Here is a 16,270-nt window from a genome sequence, read left to right as displayed (position 1 = left end):
CGTTTCGCATACTTCAATTTGGACTCATACTCCCATCCTCCCATGCTCCAATTTGCGTGCTCAGAGCATGGTAGTATGCGTTTTGAGAAACACCCTATGTCATGGAAAGAGCAGCTGTTCTTAATGTATTGTATACTCAGTGTGTAAACCAATGGTAAACCAAGCGCTAACAAGTAATCAGTAAAGGTAAAGAATTATAATACAATTACATTTTCACTTGATTGAACTAAATTAGCTCCCTGAGATCCCTGTTGTCATCCAACCCAACCTGGTGTTAACGTGGCACCCCAGTCTCCTTTAAACACCTGATTTACTTAACAAAAGGTACATCTCATTAGGTGGTCCAGGTATCCTCATGACATCACAAGTAGGGGAGGGGCCTTTCCTCTTTGTTTCTCTATTGTTCCTCAGCAAGGGGGGAGAACGATGACATCACAATGTCACCATCAGACCTACTCCTTGAAGATTGCAGTTGGGTCTAAAGAAAATGGCATATATTTTTACCCTTTAGTGTGTGAACATTACTGTTTTTATACTGGGGAAATCGCTTTTCAACAAGAAAAAGTTCAGAAATAGCCGAAGGACGTCTTTAAGTCTTTGTTTTCTCCATGCCTGGCTGAAGGTAGTCAGTATCCTCCCTGTATGTCGCCCTCACCCAACCTCTGCTGCTGCCGGCTGGGTCAGATGCTGTCTTCCATGGCCTGTTGAATCAACCTCATCACCACCAGGTCATCCTATTTCCTATATAGTGCACTACTTTTGGCCATGACCCATATGTCTCTGGTCAAAAGTAGTGCTCTATATAGGGAATAGGGTGCCAGTTAAGGTTACAAGTAATTTGGAATACATCCTTATATTCACAAACTGAAAATGAAAAGAGATCCGCTATGGTTACAAGACAAAGAGCCCTTATTTGGCGCTATATAGATGTCACACCTGTTGATGTCACAAGTTTACTGGAGAACTGAGACGAAGTAGAGACTCTGGACAGGGTGGATATTCGTATAATAAAAAGCAATTTATTCAGAGGTAAAGATATCTGATACAAGCGTGCACGGACTCGTTCATTAGCTCATAAGGAACCTGCAGAAAAAGCCCAGATAACAGAGTGCATAGACATTTTATACAGCACAGAAAGTAGGTTGAGTCTGGAAGTTCTGGTCCTCTGGTTGGTTCTGGACAGGTTGTTGTCTTCTCAGATTGGTCCTGATGAGCTGGGCGTCATCCTTCTGAGTCTTGTAGCAAAAGTTCTTTGTTACCAAATGTTCAGCTAAGCAGGAGATTTTGTGTGTGCGTAGATGTTCCCATTTTAATCAGTGTTTATGAAAGGTTTATGTCAGCCCTCTGTCCTTGGGTATGTGTGTGTCTTATTATCTCGTGAAATGCAGACCCAGGCACCCTTTTGATCAAGGCCTTTCCGGCCTTATCAGTGTTTATGAAAGGTCTGTGCCAGCCCTCTGTCCTTGGGTGTGTGTGGGTCTCAGTATCTACTTATGAGTTTGTGAGAAACCCTGTTTTGAAAGAAGTTAGTTATAACAACGTAATAGCAATATGCTTGTGTTATTTTAAATGGTATTTATTACACACCCTGATCTGTTTCACCTGTCTTGTGCTTGTCTCCACCCCCCACCAGGTGTCTCCCATTTTCCACATTATTTATTTACATTATTTATTTATACCTTCTGTTTGTGTGTTGCCAGTTCGTCTTGTATTGTCAGGTCGTTCCAGCTTGTTTCCTGTTTTTCCCTGCTTGTCACGCCCTGACCTTAGAGATCCCTATTATTCTCTATGTTTATTTAGGTCAGGGTGTGACTAGGTTGGGAAAAGTCTATATTTTCTATTTCTTTGTTTTTTTGCAGTGTGTGTTTCCCAATCAGAGGCAGCTGTCTATCGTTGTCTCTGATTGGGGATCATACATAAGTTGTCATTTTCCTTTTGGGTTTTGTGGGATCTTGTTTTCTGTTTCGTGTCTGTACCTGACAGAACTGTGCGCTTTCGTTTTCACTTTGGTTATTTTGTTTGAGTGTTTTTGAAAAAATAAAAATCATGAACACTTTCCATGCTGCGCTTTGGTCCACTCCTTTCGGCGAGAGCCGTTACACTGCTATCTAGTTTCCCTGGACGGCAGGCAGACCCTGAGCCTGCCTGCCATCCAGTACCTGTCGGACTATGATATGGTTATGAACCTCTGCCTGTCCTCGGCCCTTTGCATGCTCCCCGTGTTATAATAAATGATCTGAGAACTGAATCCTCCGCCTCATGTGTCTGCATCTGGGTTCATATATCCTGAGTCGTGATAACACAACCTTTTATTTTTAACACTTACTCATTCTCAAGCAGACAAAACACAGACAAGATCATCAAACATTATATTTCAGCAAGAGCTCCTGTCCAAATAAAGCAGAGAAAAATCACAATATAAAACAAGTATTGATGTTTGTTTTTTTACCCATGTAGAAATGCTGACTTTTTCAACCAGATCTTATAACTCCCTTTCCCAGGCTTCTGATAACAGAGCTTTAAAGCAAAGAGTAAAAGTGCGTCAGTAATTAAATCCCTCTTAATCCTGTTTATATGTTTAATTTAAACAGATATCATCTATGCATTTCTGTTTATCCGACAACGGACGCTTTAGAATTCAAATGAGCCTTGTGCTTAGATAAGTGTTTGTCACCCGCATGCGCTGACAAGGCAATATGCATTCACCAGTACGGAAATGTTTGCACTCACTTCTGTAAGTCACTCTGAATAAGAGTGTCTGTTAAATGACAACAAAAACAATCATAATAATTGTATAACCGTATACAAAAGAGACTGTGAAGATTACAATTCTATTGGAACCCAGTATTCATTCCTTCATAGTGTGTAAAAATGTATAAACAATATGTTCCTGTACATTCTCTGTGCTCTGAAAATATTATACTAGATTATACTCTACTCTATTATACACTACTCTACTCTATTATACTCTACTCTATTATACACTATATTATACACTACTCTACTCTATTATACACTACTCTACTCTACTCTATTATACACTACACTACTCTACTCTATTATACACTACTCTACTCTATTATACACTACTCTACTCTATTATACACTACTCTACTCTATTATACACTACTCTACTATATTATACACTACTCTACTCTATTATACACTACTCTACTCTACTCTATTATACACTACACTACTCTACTCTATTATACACTATATTATACTCTACTCTATTATACTCTACTCTATTATACACTATATTATCCTCTACTCTACTCTATTATAATCTACTCTATTATACTCTACTCTATTATACACTATATTATCCTCTACTCTACTCTATTATACTCTACTCTGCTCTATTATCCTCTACTCTACTCTATTATACTCTACTCTACTCTATTATACTCTACTCTATTATACACTATATTATACTCTACTCTACTCTATTATAATCTACTCTATTATACTCTACTCTATTATACACTATATTATCCTCTACTCTACTCTATTATACTCTACTCTACTCTATTATAATCTACTCTATTATACTCTACTCTATTATACACTATATTATACTCTACTCTATTATAATCTACTCTATTATACTCTACTCTATTATACACTATATTATCCTCTACTCTACTCTATTATACTCTACTCTACTCTATTATAATCTACTCTATTATACTCTACTCTATTATACACTATATTATCCTCTACTCTACTCTATTATAATCTACTCTATTATACTCTACTCTATTATACACTATATTATCCTCTACTCTACTCTATTATACTCTACTCTACTCTATTATAATCTACTCTATTATACTCTACTCTATTATACTCTACTCTACTATACTCTACGCTATTGTACTCTACTCTACTCTAATCTATTATACTCTACTCTACTCTAATCTAGTATACTCTACTCTATTATACTCTACTCTACGATACTCTAGTATACTCTACTCTACTCTATTATATTCTACTCTACTATACTCTACGCTATTGTACTCTACTCTACTCTAATCTATTATACTCTACTCTACTCTAATCTAGTATACTCTACTCTATTATACTCTACTCTACGATACTCTACTCTACTCTATTATACTATATTATACTCTACTCTGCTCTACTCTATTAAACTCTACTCTAATCTATTAGACTCTATTATACTATATTATACTCTACTATACTCTATTATTCTCTACTCTACTCTAATCTATTATACTCTACTCTATTATACTCTACTCTATTATACTCTACTCTATTATAGTCTGCTCTACTCTATTATACTCTACTCTAGTATACTCTACTCTAATATATTATACTCTATTATACTCTACTCTATTATACTCTAGTATACTCTAATCTATTATACTATATTGTACTATATTATACTCTACTCTATTATACTCTACTCTATTATAGTCTGCTCTACTCTATTATACTCTACTCTAGTATACTCTACTCTAATATATTATACTCTATTATACTCTACTCTATTATACTCTAGTATACTCTAATCTATTATCCTCTACTCTACTCTATTATACTCTACTCTACCCTATTATACTCTACTATACTCTACTGTACTCTAATCTAGTACACTCTACTCTATTATTCTCTACTCTACTGTACTCTGCTCTACTCTATTATACTCTACTCTATTATACTCTACTCTAATATATTATACTCTACTCTAATATATTATACTCTACTCTAATCTATTATACTCTACTCTTATCTATTATACTCTACTCTTATCTATTATACTCTACTCTGCTCTACTCTATTATACTCTACTCAACTATACTCTACTCTATTATACTCTACTCTATTATACTCCGCTCTGCTCTACTCTATTATACTCTACTCTATTATACTCTACTCTACTATACTCTATTATTCTCTACTCTACTCTATTGTACTCTAGTATATTATACTCTAATCTATTATACTCTATTATACTCTACTCTACTCTATTATACGCTACTCTATTATACTCTACTCCAATAAATTATACTCTATTATACTCTACTCTATTATACACTACTCTATTATCCTCTACTCTACTCTATTATACTCTACTCTGCCCTATTATACTCTACTATACTCTACTCTACTGTACTCTACTCTAATCTAGTATACTCTACTCTATTATACTCTACTCTACTATACTATATTATTCTCTACTCTACTGTACTCTGCTCTACTCTATTATACTCTACTCTATTATAGTCTACTCTAATATATTACTCTATTATACTCTACTCTAATCTATTATACTCTACTCTACTATACTCTATTATACTCTACTCTAATCTATTATACTCTACTCTAATCTATTATACTCTACTCTACTATACTCTATTATACTCTACTCTAATCTATTATACTCTACTCTAATCTATTATACTCTACTCTATTATACTCTGCTCTACTCTGCTCTGCTCTCTCTACTCTACTGTAACGTTCGTCTTCCTCCTCGTCTGAGGAGGAGCAAGGATCGGACCAATATGCAGCGTGGTATGTATCCATATTTTATTTCTTTAAGCGACGTAATGAAGAACACTTAAACAAAATACAAAATAACAAAACGACGTGAACAGACCTGAACTTGAGAACATAAAACATGAAAGCACGAACAGGAAGGAACAAACGAACGAAACAGTACCATGTGGCGAACAAACACAGACACAGCAACAATCACCCACAAACAACCTGTGAAAACAGCCTACCTTAATATGGCTCCCAATCAGAGACAATGACAAACACCTGTCTCTGATTGAGAACCATATTAGGCCAAACGAACAAACCTAAACATAGAAACAAATAACATAGACTGCCCACCCCAACTCACGCCCTGACCATACTAAATAAATACAAAACAAGGGAAATAAGGTCAGGAACGTGACATCTACTCAATCAAATGTATTTATAAAGCCCTTCTTACATCAGCTGATATCTCAAAGTGCTGTACAGAAACCCAGCCTAAAACCCCAAAAAGCAAGCAATGCAGGTGTAGAAGCACGGTGGCTAGGAAAAACTCCCTAGAAATGACGGAACCTAGGAAGAAACCTAGAGAGGAACCAGGCTATGAGGGGTGGCCAGTCCTCTTCAGGCTGTGCCGGGTGGAGATTATAACAGAACATGGCCAAGATGTTCAAATGTTCATAAATGACCAGCATGGTCAAATAATAATAAACACAGTGGTTGTTGAGGGTGCATCAGGTCAGCACCTCAGGAGTAAATGTCAGTTGGCTTTTCATAGCCGATCATTCAGAGTATCTCTACCGCACCTGCTGTCTCTAGAGAGTTGAAAACAGCAGGTCTGGGACAAGGTAGGACATCCGGTGAACAGGTCAGGGTTCCATAGCCGCAGGCAGAACAAAAGTACTATAATATAATATATGCCATTTATTATATGCTTTTATCCAAAGCCGCTCACAGTCATGTGTGAATACTGATTTCGAATGGCCGGCCCCCGGGAACAGTTCCCACAATCCGGGCGTTGCAAGCGCCCCCCACTCTACCGACTGAGCCGTACAGGACCACAAAGAACACATACATCAGAGGAAGCCACAGGAAGCCACAGGGAGCCACAGGGAAGAGACATACTCCTACTCACTAGTACCCACCACACCAGATTGAACAGCCTTTTGATGTATGGTGTTACTGCTACAGATGAAAGACTAACCAGTACTGGCCCGGGAACAAGTACTTCTCAGCAACGTTTTATAACCCACTTAGTGGTAATGAAAAGCAGGTTTTGACACGCTGCGTGGCTATCAAAAGTTACATTATTGATATCGAAGTCAACAGATATCTATCTGTAAGTCCATTATCGCATAACCCATAACCATAGCCTTTTCAAGTATAACTGTGTAGTCACATACAAAATAAAAAAACAGCCCTCATTTGATACAATTTGCAATTGAAGCTTTTTCTTTATCTCCTAAGCAACATGTCTTGCCACACACTGAATGTTTCAACGTGGTCTTCCTCAGTGTGTGTGGTAACTGTATAGTTCTCAGATGATTGAACCTCTGTTGAGGCAGGGGGAGTCCCTAATGAGAAGGGCCTTAGCCTTGATACCTCAGCTTGGTATGAAGCTATTCCAATTTCAAACTTCTTCAGATGCTAAGGAACACATGATATGTAAATCAGGAGTCATGTGATGTTATAGTATACAGAGCGTTGTTGATGGCAACAGATTAACAATTAACCAATGGCAAGGTACCTTTTCGTGTAAATTAAAACACATCGTCCCCACAGTCTACAGCATGTTTCGGCCCCCGACCATCCGCTCAAGGACAAAATCGTCCAGCGTCTGAATCTAGTTGATGATCACTGGTCTACAGCCTCTCAACAGTCTACAGCTTCCCCACAATCTACAGCCTCCCCACAATCTACAGCCTCCCCACAGTCTACAGCCTCCCCACAATCTACAGCCTCCCAACAATCTTCAGCTTCCCCACAATCTACAGCCTCCCCACAGTCTACAGCCTCCCCACAATCTACAGCCTCCCAACAATCTTCAGCTTCCCCACAATCTTCAGCTTCCCCACAATCTACAGCCTCCCCACAGTCTACAGCCTCCCCACAATCTACAGCCTCCCAACAATCTTCAGCTTCCCCACAATCTATAGCCTCCCAACAATCTACAGCCTCCCCACAGTCTACAGCCTCCCCACAGTCTACAGCCTCCCCACAATCTACAGCCTCCCAACAATCTTCAGCTTCCCAACAATTTTCAGCTTCCCCACAATCTACAGCCTCTCACTTAGGGTCCAATGTTTCCCATGTTGCTAGGAGACTCATCTCTCAACACAGCCTCTCACTTAGGGTCCAATGTTTCCCATGTTGCTAGGAGACTCATCTCTCAACACAGCCTCTCACTTAGGGTCCAATGTTTTCCATGTTGCTAGGAGACTCATCTCTCAACACAGCCTCTCACTTAGGGTCCAATGTTTCCCATGTTGCTAGGAGACTCATCTCTCAACACAGCCTCTCACTTAGGGTCCAATGTTTCCCATGTTGCTAGGAGACTCAGCTCTCAACACAGCCTCTCACTTAGGGTCCAATGTTTCCCATGTTGCTAGGAGACTCATCTCTCAACACAGCCTCTCACTTAGGGTCCAATGTTTCCCATGTTGCTAGGAGACTCATCTCTCAACACAGCCTCTCACTTAGGGTCCAATGTTTCCCATGTTGCTAGGAGACTCATCTCTCAACACAGCCTCTCACTTAGGGTCCAATGTTTCCCATGTTGCTAGGAGACTCATCTCTCAACACAGCCTCTCACTTAGGGTCCAATGTTTCCCATGTTGCTAGGAGACTCATCTCTCAACACAGCCTCTCACTTAGGGTCCAATGTTTCCCATGTTGCTAGGAGACTCAGCTCTCAACACAGCCTCTCACTTAGGGTCCAATGTTTCCCATGTTGCTAGGAGACTCATTACAATATAGAAAATCATCCTTAATAAACAATGGGTAACTTGCACCCAATACATAAATTCATATATATGTTGAGTCCAAGTATAATGTTCATACAGGCTGTACTTGAAAAGTACTATATATACACAAAACATTTGACTGAAAGACGGGACCCTTGTCAGAATCCACAGTTCTGAGAGAGGACTGTATAATAGAATCACAGACATCTGTTTGCAAAGGAAGTGTGTTGTTGTCGAACAGCACATATCTGAAGAGCACTGTGCACAAAAACAAATGACTACGTAACTAACTCGAGTAGACGCAATGATAGACACGTTGATTGACTCCTCCTCTGTATGAGTTCAGCAAATTGAACACACGGATCAAAACCAGACATGACCTTTTCATGAGACCTCAATCTTGTATAGGCTATGATGAAAAGCACAAAAGCACACAAACAAAAATATGAATCTGTTTCCATAAAGCTGTGTGTGTGTGTGCGTTCGTTCTGTCGTTTTGAGGACTGGAATGACAGCTAACTGGGTGTTCCACCCCTTGACGGACAGAGGTTATTAGCCCACAGCAATAACAGCAGACTAACAACGTGCGGTATAAGCTAGAAGTGTCACTCAGACACTTTCCTCTTGCCTCTGGACGCGGGAGAAATGCACTATCTAGCCGCAGCACAGTGGAAATATGTTTTCTGGAGGAGCGCACCAGCGCGCACAGCTTGGAAAAGCCTAATCAGCTACACGTGTACAAAACACCATTTTCGGGCGGGAAAATACATCTGTCTGTAGTGGCTGTACTACTGGAATTTAAATAAACTCATAGAAAATGACAACGTCAACAGAAATGGGGTCCAGGAAAATAACACCCGAGGTTCTGCAAGAGATGCTACAACATTACAACTTAACGCGACAAGAGTTCATCGAGTCTTACAACATTCAGCCGCTTGTCTACGTCCCTGAGCTACCGTTGGGCGCTAAGACTACTTTCGTCATTATGTATGCTATCATTTTCGTCCTGGCTCTGGTTGGGAACAGTTTGGTTGTCTACATAGTGGTGCGTAAAAGAGCAATACAGACCTCCACTAATATCTTCATCTGTTCTCTGGCGGTGAGCGATCTTCTTATCACATTCTTCTGTATCCCGTTCACCTTGTTACAGAACATCTCCTCGGAATGGCTCGGAGGTGAGTTCCTATGTTCCATGATTCCACCAACACCTGTCTGCTCTGCACCGAATGCCTACTGGTTGAATTAACATCGTTTCCACGTCATTTCGATGAAATTACATTGAACTAAAGTGGAATTAGACGTTGAATTGATGTATGTGCCCAGCGGCGTGCCTACTGTCATTGATAGTTTGAATAAACTTTAGAAGCCTATATGTAACAGTTTTCTTTCCCCATCCGAAAATAATATGGATGCGCATTACATTTGGTAGTAGTTTTAAGAATATTATAATCTGAGCCTTGACACTCATTGATTTATGAACGGGTTGTGTTTGCAGAGCGCTTTTTATAATTTCAAGAGAATCTGTGTATTACTGCCTTTGGTGCCTTCTACAGTTTCAAGACATTGATGGATGTGGGTCACTCGACCATCAGTCAAAATGTTGACGTTAAAAACCAACCAACATGGGAAGTAATAGGCTACAGAGCAGTGCCTTACAGAGTACATTTTATTTCCATAGTTGTAGTCTAAGTAAACCGTTTTTAAACGATGTTCTGGTTTGCCGGACACCTCTTAACATTAGGGTTTATAGGTGGCTTGAGAGTTATTTCACATTTTTCAATATTTCACACAAGATTTAGAGCAAGCAATATCACATTTGTTTTGTGATAGATATAGGTTATACTGTGAATTGTCACAAAATAGCCTATTTTGTTTGAATGGGTGAGGATCAGCCTTCTGGGGGACTATACATCGAAGCCAGGTGATTTAGGAGTGAAGGTTACCTACACACGAATTTCCTTCCCCATGCAGTTATATAACGAGGGCCATACCGGCTGCACTACACAGACAGCTCAATTATGATATATTGCCCACTTCTTGACAAAAGAGCTGATTTGATTGGTCAAAAGACCAATTAGTGAAAAAAGATCAGAATTGGTCTGTGTAAACGCAGCCAATGAGAGAACGTATGGAGAAACACTGATTGTTCGGTGTACAGTGTGTTTTTGAGTGACACGTCTAACCCCTTCTCTTCCTAGGTGTTCTCATCTGCAAGACGATTCCTTTTGTTCAGACTATGGCCATAGTGACAGGGATTCTCACAATGACCTGCATCGCAGTGGAGAGGTACCAGGGAATTGTCTACCCCTTGAAAATGAGGAGGCAGTACACTCCGAAAAGAGCATACAAGATGCTAGGTATGCTTTTAAAAATAAACACTCTTTCAGCTTTTGTGTTAATGGTGTATGGCAGTGAGAACAGAGAAGGAAGGGTGGGGAAGAGGAGAAATGAGAGAGGAGAGTGGGAGCAGAAGAGAGAGGAGAGGACTAAAGGTCACTAGGTACAGACATTGGGAGAGGATAGTAGCGTAAGAGTTCTTCAGTTATGGTTTAATTTCTTTCATAATATAAAAAAAAGTGGAGTATGGTGTGTAGATAAGTGAAAAAAAATGCATAAAGCTCCGAGGCACTGACAACAAAAAGAGAAGGAAAATCTTTATTTAAACACATTACGCTCTGAGGCACTGACAACAAAAATATAAAAAAATGGCTTAGGTGGCTTATGGTAGATAAATTAACATTAAATTCTCTGGCAACAGCTTTGGTGTACATTTCTGCAGTCAGCATGCCAATGGCACGCTCCTCGACTTGATACATCTGTGGCATTGTGTTGTGTGACAAAGCTCCACATTTTAGAGTGGCCTTTTATTATCCTCAGCACAAGGTGCACCTGTGTAGTGATCAAGCTGTTTAATCAGCTTCTTGATATGCCACACCTGTCAGGTGGATGGATTATCTTGGCAAAGGAGAAATGCTAACTAACAGGGATGTAAACAAATGTGTACACAATGAGAGAAATTCGCTTTTTGTGTGTATGGAACATTTCTGGGATCTTTGTTTGTATTTTTGTTCAGTGTATATAGGAGATAGGGTGCCATTTGGTACGAGACCTAACTCTAACCAAACACTATAGCATGATGCTAGACTTATGTGTTGAATTCATATGTTAAACATACAGGATAGGAACATTCTATTCCAGCTACCCAATAGATATACAGGATAGGAACATTCTATTCCAGCTACCCAATAGATATACAGGATAGGAACATTCCATTCCAGCTACCCAATAGATATACAGGATAGGAACATTCCATTCCAGCTACCCAACAGATATACAGTATAGCGTATTGCAACAAACTCATTGTAATACACAGCTAAAATCTTTGAATTAAAAATCTGAGAACATTAATATTTTACACACATGAAGGTACAAATGTGAAACATTGTGGATACAGCGTTTTGGAAAGAAACTCTTCATATGTGTACAGTATATGATGTTTTACTTGTGGTACTGTGAAGAAGTCATTGTATTGAGACATGTCTTCGTTGTGTAGGACTTGTATGGAGTGCATCAGTGGTTGTGGGATCCCCAATGCTGTTCGTACAGCAACTAGAGGTATGTCAATCCCCTCCCACCACAGCTACTGTAGCTTCAAATCAAATCCAAACGCTTACAGTCAACATCCTGGCACCAAAGAAGCTGACCTGACCTGACCTGACTTAACCTAACCAAACCTGACCTAATTTAACCTGACCTAATTTAACCTGACCTGACTTAACCTGACCTGACTTAACCTGACCTGACTTAACCTGACCTGACTTAACCTGACCAAATCGGTCGCTTTCAGAATCACTCCAGAAAACCAACAGCTGTGATTGAATGATTCATTGATGTGTTTCCCCTCCATTCCCAGGTGAAGTATGACTTCCTGTACGACCACCACCACGTGTGTTGTCAGGAGCGTTGGCGTTCCCTGACTCACAGACAAGTGTACACCACCTTCATCATGGTAGCTCTGTTCCTGATGCCCATGGCAGCCATGTTGTTTCTCTACACACGGATAGGGATAGAGCTGTGGATCAGGAAGAGGGTGGGGGACTCCTCTGTCCTGAACACCATGAACCACAGAGAGGTCAACAAAATATCCAGGTACTGTACATACACACAGACATCTTTCATTGTTTTTATTGTGATAGATATAGGGAAGAATGAGAGAGGGGAGAGATAAGTTAGGAGAGGACTGGCCACCCCTCAGAGCCTGGTTCCTCTAGAATGAGAGAGAGGAGAGATGAGCCAGGAGAGGACTGGCCACCCCTCAGAGCCTGGTTCCTCTAGAATGAGAGAGAGGAGAGATGAGCCAGGAGAGGACTGGCCACCCCTCAGAGCCTGGTTCCTCTCTACCCAGAACAGCCAGGAGAGGACTGGCCACCCCTCAGAGCCTGGTCCCTCTCTACCCAGTACTGCCAGGAGAGACCTGGCCACCTCCCAGAGCCTGGTTCCTCTCCACCAGGTACAGCCAGGAAGGGACTGGCCACCCCTCAGAGCCTGGTTCCTCTCTAACAGGTACAGCCAGGAAGGGACTGGCCACCCCTCAGAGCCTGGTTCCTCTCTACCCAGTACAGACAGGAGAGGACTGGCCACCCTTCAGAGCCTGGTTCCTCTCTAGGTATCTGCTGATGTAAAAGGGCTTTATAAAATGCACTATATTTATTGATTGAGATGAACGGGATATGAAAAGTTGAAAGCACCTGGGTATTGAACCGCAGTCTGAGTTGACTGGAGTTGGCAGCACTACTGCTAGACCATTCAGGCACACAGAGAGCTCTTCTAAAATACCTGTTTATTGTGTTGAAATGCATTGTGCATGATGACACCTGCACGTCTCTCAGTATGGGAAGAATAAAAGAAAGGAAATCGGCGTGAGAACGTTCGAACATGTTTTATTGATTTTCACAGGAAGAAGAAGCGAGCTGTAAAAATGATGATTACCATCGTTCTGCTGTTCACAATCTGTTGGGCTCCGTTTCACACCGTTCACATGCTGTTTGAGTACAGTAAGTATATGATCTATCGCACTACAACAACGACAACAGGGCTAGGTCTAACAAGCTGAAATGGGGTGTAGTACATATAGCATAAACAATCACTGTCACATAGGTTAACCTTTACATTCAGGTTTAACTGAAACTCAGAGGCAGGTGTAAATCTGACGGTTCAGCATGTGTTTTTTTAACTCTCACTAACCATGTTTCCATTAAACCATTTCATGCGGATGAATTACCTGATGCATGAAAAAAAAAGTCACGACCAGTCTGATGGAAACACGAAATGTCGGTCGGTACAAGACTGTGCTGACAAAACTATTTGTTCCTTCGACATGGTGGGATCTTTTTGTGTCGGTAAAATTCAATATGCGAGAAATCGCGGTGGAAACGCAGCGATGCGCAAATATTAATATAATAACCATCATATCTAAGTAAATTTGGAGTCACGTGATGATATGTTGTGTGGTCCTCTCACTACGACTCGGCAAAACATGCAGTTTATTAGGCTACAGATTAAATAAATTATGATCAACTTCACAGGGTGGTGAATGTGCAATAAGCTTGATGCTCCTTACCAATGAATGTCAGGGTCTTATTCTGGTGACGTGGTGATCGATGCTTGGCTGCCGTTTCACAAATACACATCATTTTGCTCTTATTCATAATTATCTCATAATGTAGGTAGCCTACCCGCTCTGTATCTGCAGAGCTGTTGGCTAGCGCGCATGTACCAAGACCAGAGTGAGCACATCGGCTTTATAATGCAACATTTGTTTATGATACAAGTATCAGTAGAGTTGGAAATGCGATGGAAACCCATTTAACTTGTATTTTTCCATTCGGTACATGAAAATGTAACAGTAAAAGTTATGTTTATATGCACTACATCACGCACAGCATCTCAGTGCAAAAGGTGTTACTATTGTACCTGGTTCGAATCCAAGCTGTATCACATCTGGTTGTGCTTGAGAGTCCCGTAGGGCGGCGCACAATTGGCCCAGCGTCGTCCAAGGTAGGTTGTCACTGTAAATAAGAATATGTTCTTAACACATCTGGTTGTGCTTGAGAGTCCCGTAGGGCGGCGCACAATTGGCCCAGCGTCGTCCAAGGTAGGTTGTCACTGTAAATAAGAATATGTTCTTAACTGACTTGCCTAGTTAACATTTAAAAACGTTTAAATCAGCAATTCTGGTGACGTGGTGATCGATGCTTGGCTGCCGTTTCACAAATACACATCATTTTGCTCTTATTCATAATTATCTCATAATGTAGGTAGCCTACCCGCTCTGTATCTGCAGAGCTGTTGGCTAGCGCGCATGTACCAAGACCAGAGTGAGCACATCGGCTTTATAATGCAACATTTGTTTATGATACAAGTATCAGTAGAGTTGGAAATGCGATGGAAACCCATTTAACTTGTATTTTTCCATTCGGTACATGAAAATGTAACAGTAAAAGTTATGTTTATATGCACTACATCACGCACAGCATCTCAGTGCAAAAGGTGTTACTATTGTACCTGGTTCGAATCCAAGCTGTATCACATCTGGTTGTGCTTGAGAGTCCCGTAGGGCGGCGCACAATTGGCCCAGCGTCGTCCAAGGTAGGTTGTCACTGTAAATAAGAATATGTTCTTAACTGACTTGCCTAGTTAACATTTAAAAACGTTTAAATCAGCAAACAGTATGTTTTTATTTAATGTTATTTAATGTTTCTTAAGAGAATAAAATATTGTAGTGATGTCCTATGTTTGTTACTGTATTGTAACTTCCCCAAAATTATAATGAAAAAATCAGTTTGATGGAAACATATCTGGTGGGAAAACGCAAAATTGTTATATGGAGATTTTAGAATATTCAAATGAAAATCTGTTGCAATTTGGATGGAAGCCTAGCTACAAATATTCTCTAAATGCAGCTAAACTAATCCCTAAAAACCTTCCTTTCATCTAGACAACCTGGAGAAGAACTCTGACGAGGTGACGGTGAACATGATCATCGCCATCGTCCAGGCCATCGGCTTCTCCAACTCCTTCAACAACCCGATCATCTACGCCTTCATGAACGAGAACTTCAAGAAGAGCTGTGTGGCTACCTTGTCGCGCTGCCTCAGGAAGCCCTCCGACCACCGGGGCGGCGCTGTGGAGACGCCCAACAACCCCACTGTACTGTTTATTAGACCACTGAAGAGGGAGGCCTTCTCAGAGACTGGAGGTGGGGCTAATGGGGGCTTGGCGCAGGGTGTGCTGGAGAACGGTCCGTCCGTCTCCTCTCAGACCTCCTCAGCCTTAGCAGGGGAGAAGATGACGGTGAACACTGAGCTACCCAGTGAGCAGCGGAGATCTGTTGAAATAGTCTCGTTACAGACTTAAAAAAGAAGCACTCCAGTCTCCTTTTCACCTCATTTATCCAAGTGTACATTAGGGGACAAATTAGTACAGGTTCAGAAGCGTACCTTTTGGAAAAGGTACACATTATCCTATTCAGGCTACCACCACAGTGACAAAGCAGTCTGTTCCTTTAAGTGGCAAAAATGTACCACTAAAACGTTTTTGGGGTGTTGTTTTAGAACTGTAGGGTGCCTTTCAACGTTATTTTCATATTTCCCAGGGTGCCTTTCAAGGGAAATTTAGAGTTACCAGTACCATCAATGACTGTGTTTGCTAGTGACAGACATGGTTGTTACATTCAATTGCTTGGTCCTGTAGCCTTCATCAAGTGAGTGCCTAAGTTAATATTTGATCATTTAAATTAA

General features: G+C 40.6%; 1 protein-coding gene across 1 annotated transcript; it reads left to right on the top strand.

The window, feature by feature from the left end:
* The first annotated feature begins 9,306 nt into the window (after positions 1–9,306).
* LOC120017351 (pyroglutamylated RF-amide peptide receptor-like) lies at positions 9,307–15,887 on the top strand. Its single transcript, XM_038960101.1, has 6 exons — positions 9,307–9,646; positions 10,670–10,828; positions 12,025–12,086; positions 12,385–12,620; positions 13,428–13,525; positions 15,469–15,887. The coding sequence occupies exons 1-6, from the start codon at positions 9,307–9,309 to the stop codon at positions 15,885–15,887; spliced, it is 1,314 nt and encodes a 437-aa protein (XP_038816029.1).
* Positions 15,888–16,270: the final 383 nt, after the last annotated feature.

Source organism: Salvelinus namaycush, chromosome 22, assembly GCF_016432855.1.
Source record: "Salvelinus namaycush isolate Seneca chromosome 22, SaNama_1.0, whole genome shotgun sequence".
NCBI classification, from domain to species: Eukaryota; Metazoa; Chordata; class Actinopteri; order Salmoniformes; family Salmonidae; genus Salvelinus; species Salvelinus namaycush.
This window is presented reverse-complemented; position numbering and strand designations above follow the sequence as displayed.